Genomic DNA, 8,159 nt, shown 5'->3' on the forward strand with positions numbered 1-8,159 from the left:
CTGGAAAGGCATTGAAATTGGTATGTGAATGATAGAACATCTCAGGCAGTACTCTTATATTATTCACATACGCAAGCTGTAACTGTCTTTTGGAGTCCTTCTGATAAGTATTTATGTTTCAACTAGTTTCCAAACTTGTTTCATCATTAAAGATCCCCCCCTTTTTACTGAATGACAAGCCAGATGAACGATGCCCATATCCATTAATTGCAAATATGGGTGGCAAACCTATGAAGACTGAAGGCTGTCTTTTTTCACAGTCCTTTTTTTGTGTGTATGTGTGTGTGTATACCTGGAAGGCATGGCTGACCCCTAGTGGGGTCTGGAAGTTTCAGAGGTGGCTTACTATTGTCCACCTCTGCGTCCCAACCCTGGTATTGCTTGGAGGTCTCCCTTCCAAGTCCTTGCCATGGTTGGCCCTGCCTAGCTTCCGAGATCTGACAAGATCAAGCTTGCCTGGGCTGTCCAGGTCAGGGCTTTACGATCCTTTTTTGATGTTTTTATTAGACATGATAAATGCCACCTTGGTGGCCCTGATGAAGGCAGAAAAGCAGGGTATAAATTTTAAAAATATAATAAATGCACATGTTGTTGACATTGCCAGTATTGGTGCCATAGAGTGTAAAAAGTATCTTTTTTCTGTTCTGTTTAAATCGCAGCATCAGTGCCTTTTGTGTAATTTACAATATCTTGTCTGGGGTTTTTTTAAAATGTGGCTAAATCTTCACAGTGCAGAATGAGATGTGAACAATATTGCTAGAGACTGTCAAAAGGCTTGTAATTAAAAATTGAGAACATCCAGCCATATTTTTGTACCTATGTCTTATTTTTTAAAATTTCTTTTCATCTCTGAGAAAATCTAGCCTGGTTTCAATTCTGGAGGAACAGGAGCTGATCTTTCCATTACTGTTCAGAGGCAGTATACCTCTGGTGGTATTTTAGAAGTCTAGACACTGGCTTTCCCCTCCTGTCAAATGGCAGAACCTTTTTGCCATTTTTTAATTAGCGTCATATACCAAACCAGACCTCTGGAACTGTAGAGAAAATAGTGATATGCTTAAAAACTGTGACTCACGGGAGAAGATAATGTGCTGCTTCCTCCAGCATACAGCAGAGCTGGACTAAGTTTCTGGGTCTACATTGATTCCTCAGGAGGTTACATGTAACCATACTAAGCAAATAGCAATTAGCAAACTGTGTGGCTCCACTTGCACAACAGCTAATGTTGTTTAAAATCTCTGTTCCTGTGTGTGCACTAAATGAGCATGGCCAAAGTGCATGAAGGGGTAAGGAATTTGTGTCCAGTGACCATCAAGTGTTATTATCTGGGGCTCAACACTTCCTTGCCGTTGCTGGTCAGCAGACTCACTTCTATTGGGAAAGAAGATGAAGAGCAATGGGACCTTTGACCTCTTGGCTGCCTCTATATCTAGTCTGTGACCTGGTGTTTCAGAATCAGAAGCTACACCAGCTACAACTGGAGAGGTAAGTGGGAAAATCTCTATCTGGATAGGACATATCAAATAACAAGGTGCTGGCAAGGGGCATCTTTAAACTGACTCTTAGGAGCTGAGTGCTCCATTTACACAGATGCCCTCTTGAGATCTGTTCCACAGTGTCTGAGAGCTGCAATTGTAAAAACCATCCGCAGTATTCTTTACTGAGTATCTTTTGGGATAGTTTCCAAAAGAGCACAGAATGGAAGCCAAGGAGAACCCGTTTACCTTAACAGTTTCTGTTAGTGAACATATTTTTTAAAAAAGTAAATTTGTAAAATATGCAGTTTTATGCTCTCTAAAAATGTATCTAATGTTTGCTTGTGTAATTTTACCTCAGACCCAAAGAGGCACAGTAGATATAACTAGCTGAAATCAAAAAAGATTGTAGGTAGGCACACAGAAATAATACCTTCATCTTTTTTTGGTAGCAGTTGGGAAGTCACTGAAGAAGATTTACTTCATTTGTAGTCTGCTTTTCTTCCCTGTGAGGGCCCCTGTCAGCTTACATTATTCACCGTTTTATCCTCACAATAATATTGGATTAAGTTATGCTGAAAGTGTGTGACTGGTCCAAGGTAACCCAGTGAGCTTCCCAGGCAGAGTGGAGGTTTGAATCTGAATCTCCCAGGTCCCACTCCGCTATACCAAACTGACCGTCAATTTTGAAAACTATTTCACAATCTATTATGTTTTAATGTCTGGAAGTGTTCTATATGTCTTACAGTTCTGTTTCCCAATAATGTAATTTTTCAGAGCATCAGAACTTAGTATGCTCTAGCAAAGACACCAGATCTAGTATCAAAGCATTCCCACTAAATGACATGTTAGCCAAGCAGGTTTGTTTGGGAGATATGTCCCACTACTGGGTACCATTTTGTTACCACTCACAACTGATGCACACAACTTAAAAAAAACCAACCACCAGGTTTTGTATCTACTAACTAAAAGCAGTTGAAGAACAAAAATATACTTGCCTCATTTAGTACCCTGGGGGTAGGTGTGGGATGTGTGCATGCCTATTGGTCTCTATATCAATGTGGTATTTGACATTTGTTTTCTTTTCACAGGAGTTTAATGCTTTCTTCTTGCAGGACTTAAGAAACTGTATCATCAAACTGCATTGAGGCTGTGTTAGACATCATGCTTCAGTCCAAAGCAGTTGCTGTCTGTCTGATTCTTCTCCTTGGCAGTACACTGACTGGTAAGATTCAAGATCCTTAAGGCTACCTTCAGGTACACTTTGCTTGCTTAGCATATGTTCACCCTCAGGACCTTAGGACCTAGCATTAACAACTGGAATGTGCAATTTGCTGTCATCACTGAGCCTGGTTAATGATAAACTAGACACGACTGAACCAGTTCCTGGACTTGGACCCACGAGCACTAATATTGCAATTACTGCACAAATATTCTGCAGGCCCTGGGGGGTTGTCTATGTTGTTAAGGCCATCAAAGAGCCACGTAAGAGCCAGTTTGGTGTAGTGGTTAGGAGCATGGACTATAATCTGGGAGAACCGGGATTGATTCCCCACTCCTCCACATGCAGCTGCTGGTGTGACCTTGGGTCATTCACAAGTTCTTTCAGAGCTATTCTCTCATGAGCAGTTCTCGAAAGAGCTCTCTCAGCCCCACCTAACTCACAGGGTGTCTGTTGTGTGGAGGGGAAGGGAGAGGAGATTGTAAGCCGCTCTGAGACTCCTTTGGGTAGTGAAGGGCTGGGTATAAATCCAATCTCTTCTTCAGACGATTACAATTTTTTGAAATTAAAATGTTTGTCTTCAGCATAGTAGCTGATTTAAAATAGAATTTAACATACTGAAGAACCTTAGCAAGAGCAACATTTTAGGGACCAAAAGTACATTTTATTTGTAAAAATACAGTTTTTTTCTATGGGAGATCTTACAATTTAATCTGTAGCAACTACTCATTGTTAGACCATCTTTAATATTGTAATGTTATTGAGAATAAGGAACATTCCCTATTCTGAACACACACTAGAACCAATGTGGTTTCAAAAAATAAACAAGTTCAAAGCCTTTTAGTATTGTAACATTTAGGTTTATAAGAAATAATGACACTGATTTAATCTGCATGTTTACCGTCTTCAGTTGTTTGCATATCTTATGTGAAAGAAGCCTGTAATTATCATCCTCAGATTCACTATTCACTTAATTACATATGGAAAGAAAAACGTTAAATTTCTTTTCATCAAATGATGCGCCTGGACGATGATACATCTTTGTATATGGTTAAACGATCACAGGTTCATAGGACTAGAGTGGTTCTCTTTTTCCCCCCTTATCACCTGATAAGGTGAACTGACTTGAGCACAAATTTGAAATCTAAAATTGAAGCTTTAGTTGTGCCAATTAGTCAACTGAAGTTTGTAGTCCTAATTTAATAGCAATTTCTGTAGTACCTGAAAATGTGCAAAATGCTACATATCCTTTATCCACTTTATGAAGCACACAATGACACTAATTTCTAAGAAGAACATAAGAAGAGCCCTGCTGGATCAGACCAGTGGTCCATCCAATCCAGCAACCTGTCTCACACAGTGGTTAACCAGTTCCTCTGGGGGGCCAATAGCAGGGCATAGAGGCTGAGACCTTCCTTTGATGCTGCCACCTGGCACTGGGATTCAGAGGTGAACTACCTCTGTACCTAGAGGTTCCCCTCAGTCACCATGGCTAGGAGCTACTGATAGCCTGCAGTGACCTCCTTAGACCAGCAGGGGCCAACGGAGAAGCCTTATAAGGCTTCCCATGGGGGAGGGGAAATGAGATCCCTGGCAGGCAGTTGCCCATAGGGCCTAAGACCCACCACTCCCATAGGCCCATCCCCCAGGATAGGGGGAGAGGGTAAGGCCAAAGTTGTCGCACCTTCAGACTCTTCAGCTTTCCTCATAGGAAACATGCTCAAACACCCTAATCATCTTGGTTGCCCTCTTCTGTACTTTTTCCAGTTCTCCAATGTCTTTTTTGAGATAACAGTAACCAGAACTTTACACGATATTCCAAATGAGGCTGCACTATAGATCTGTACAGGGGCATTATAATATCAGCCTTTTTATGTGCAGTCCCTTTCCTAATAATCCCAAACATAGAGTTTGCCTTTTTTCACTGTTGCAGCACACTGGGTTGACACTTTCACTGACCTATCCATTACAACCCCAAGACCTTTCCCCCTCTCATTCTCAGCAAGTTCAGACCCCATTAGCCTCTACTTGAAGCTGGGATTTATTTATTTTTTTTGTCCAAATGCACATCACCTTACACTTACCAACATTGGACTTCATTTGCCACATTGTCACCCATTCACCCAGTTTGCAGAGATTCTCTTAGGGATCTTCACAGTCAGCCTTGGTTCTCCCCATTCTGAATAATTTTGTGTCATCTGCAAAATTTGGACGCTATACTATTCACCCTACTTTGTATTTTACATATTAGAAAACAAGGCCTTAGACCAGGGGTGTCAAACATGCGACCCAAGGGCCGCATTAGGCCCCCAGAGGGCTTCTATCAGGCCCGCAGTGGAACTGGCTGTCTTTTGCTTCTTCTTCCAGTTCTGCTGCTGCTGCATCATTGTAGGTTTGCAGCTTACAGACACACACCTGAACAGCATACTCAAGATTGCAACAGCACAGACATTTTGATGCAGTAATTCAGAACAAGAGATGTCAGTTATCAGACACTGTTAAATAAACAAAATATTTATTTATTTATTTATTACTTCAATTTCTATACCGCTCCATCCCGGAGGCTCTGAGTGGTTTACATAGGTATTTAAACTTTCTAGCTAGGGCCACACAATGTAGGGAAGGTGTTTTTTAAGTAAAAAAACCCACCCACCTTTGTGTTTGTGTCGTTTATGAAGTTTATATCTCCACTACCTGGCATTACATTTTATGACACACATGGCCTGGCCCAACAAGGTCTCATGTATGTCAGATCCGGCCCTCATAACAAATGAGTTCGACACCCCTGCCTTAGATTTTTGTCATAGGGCTGGATCAAGCAATGTTGAGACTGTAAAGTGAACTATGAGTGGCCCTGTAGCATTACCACAAAAGGATTTAGGGTAGGGTTTTTTGTTGTTTGGTGTTGTTGGGTTTTTTTGCATTAATGGGCACTATATAATCTGAGGTCCTAAACTGTATTTTCCTTAGCTTTTGCATAAATCCAGTTTTGCTTTGCTAAATTCTACACAGTTACTATGGTGCTGCAAAAGAACTTCTACCCAGATCTAAACACCAGAACACCAAACTGCTTCCTAATATAAAGTTGTAGCAGTTCACTGGTGATGCAGAGGGAGTAAGTCATTCTCTCATCCCATACTGTGATTAGGCTTGCTGTTTGCCCCTGCTGCAGGTAAACGCCTGCACTTAAGAAACGAAGGAGCAGGAGAAAATATGGCCCTGCAATGGCCTCTACAGTGATGCTCTAGAAATTTCCGTCTGTGGTCTTTACCATACAGATTAGGAGGAATTCTTAGAGCATCACCTGGAAGTGACATTGCATCCTCGCCAGGCACCACCCTCATAATCTCCTAGCATTTGCCAAGGGATGCAGGCAACCATAACTGTGATAAATCTTAACAAGGCTGTGTCTCTAGGAGGCTACTGGAACATTTGGGAAATATTTGCATCTTCCTGTAAACTAAATTGTAGAAGAGGATTCATGTTTGTTTTCCTTTATTTTTCCTTTGCCATCTCCAGAAATTGGTGCTAAAGCCATCTCAAAGAGGCATGTCCGTCGTGACTGGTTGATCTTGCCCGATGCAATTGCATTTTATGTGTATAAGGCTGTGGACACAGTGTCCCCTAAAACTGCAGAGGTGCTGGCAAAAGCTGTTCAGACTCCGTTAATTCTTGATTCCAGGTATGATGACAACAGGAGTTTCTTCCTTTGTGGAACCTCTGAAAGGTCATGGATCAAGGAGTACAGGGATAAGAGTGTGATTTGAGTTTCACAGTAGCAATGTGTGTAGTTGGGATACCTTTTTTAATTGGGGGAAAATGTTTGTGATAGCTTCTGAGAATATTAGGAAAATTAGATGCATAGCATTTTTTGAGAGAACAGCTCTCTGTAATTCTTACCAGCCACAATCTGCTACCGGGGTTTCTGTTTCTTTAGAATAAATGCTGTGGATGCTGCTTAGTAGTCAGCAGCAGTGTCAAACAATCATGGAAGCAGGTAGCTGACATACTGTGTCAGATTTTCTTCTGGAAAAAGAAGAGGCATCTTTTGACTACTGAAATGGCTACGGCTGTAGATTGTGTGACCCATGTGGACAAAAAAGCCACACTGTGTTTACAGTTAAGAAGGGGAACTGGAAAAGATAAAGTAAAAAGCTAGTGTTTGTTAGTCTGAAGGCATTTCCAAAATTTAACTGTTTTAGGCCTTGACTATCTCAACAGATGAAATATGTCCTCTAGTACTAATGGGGAGGATCCAAAACTGTATAAACCCTAACAGGATCTCCATCTCTCTAGTCACACCCAACCTTAAATTATGTTGGTGGTACTCTAGGTTTTGGCTACTGATCTTGTACTCTTGTTGAAGGAATACTGAAGGACTAACAGATTCTCCTGAAGAAGCCTGTTGGCAAAATGCGTAGAGAATTTCTGGTTCAATAATATAATTTTAATTTACTTGCACTGTCGAACTTGGCCTTAATATTTTAACTCTATTTTTTTCTGCACCTTTCAGTCTAAGGTACAGTCTCTCACGGTCAGTTTTGCTTATTTTCTTTTCATTTGTCATTCAGGGACCGTTCAATTTTAGGGGGAGGTAACCACAACTCTTCCCCCACCCACCGCTTATTTCATAAGTTGATGCCGTTTGCCTTAAAGTCTTTAGCCGCTTTTGAAGGGGGTCAATTAACTCACAGTTTGATCGCGTTTACGTCATTATAGGAGGGTATTCACACTAGATCATCGGCTCTTCTGGCAGCCAACTCTAAGCGCCATGATGGCTTCGCGGTGGCAGGACCTCTTGGGGTAGGGGGAGCCTCGATTACTCAGCCATCACCTCGGAAGAGGCTCTCCCCCGCACCCCAGGCTTGGAGTCCCCTACAAGGACTCCGTAGGGGGGCAGACCCAGCCGGGACTCCTCCTGTCCACTGCGACTCCGCACGTCTCCATCAGGAGCTCTATGGGTCGCATCCAAGCTTCAAGTCGCCAACTCTAGTTTTTTCTGCATTCACATCTGTCTTCCTGAGAAGAGAATATAGAGAATATTCCCAGAACCCTGTTACTATCCTACTGCTTTATGAACAACTAGTAACATCAATATATATATAACAATTTCTGCCTGAAAATTAATGTATTGTTTCCCATCACATCCTACAGGAACTTCCTGATACAGACCACAGCTCAAATCACTGTGAAAGCTGAAGAAGCGTGGGCAAAAGTGGTGGAGAAAGTGTCTGGCTTCTGGCAGCAGCCAAAGAAAGAACCAGAGCAGCAATAAGACCAGATCAAGCTTGGGGCTATCTGGGGCTGTCGTGTGTTCCTCTTGAGAAATCAACTGGGTGAACTTTCTTGATTACGCCACTAGAGGGAGAGAACAACCCAACTTCAGCCAGGACAGCTCCAAAAAGGCTTGTTTGTTAAATCACCCCATGAAATGCAAATATAGGGAGAGATGCTTCACATGT

The 8,159-nt window shown here is 41.9% G+C and overlaps 1 protein-coding gene across 1 annotated transcript; it reads left to right on the top strand.

Moving 5' to 3' along the window:
• The first annotated feature begins 2,639 nt into the window (after nt 1-2,639).
• Nucleotides 2,640-7,972, top strand: LOC107112437 (apovitellenin-1-like). The gene is made up of 3 exons (XM_015413567.1): nt 2,640-2,700; nt 6,217-6,379; nt 7,852-7,972. Exons 1-3 carry the CDS (start codon nt 2,640-2,642, stop codon nt 7,970-7,972), a joined length of 345 nt encoding a protein of 114 aa, XP_015269053.1.
• Nucleotides 7,973-8,159: the final 187 nt, after the last annotated feature.

The sequence above is a fragment of the Gekko japonicus genome, unplaced genomic scaffold, assembly GCF_001447785.1.
Source record: "Gekko japonicus isolate JY-2015 unplaced genomic scaffold, Gekko_japonicus_V1.1 scaffold273, whole genome shotgun sequence".
NCBI classification, from domain to species: Eukaryota; Metazoa; Chordata; class Lepidosauria; order Squamata; family Gekkonidae; genus Gekko; species Gekko japonicus.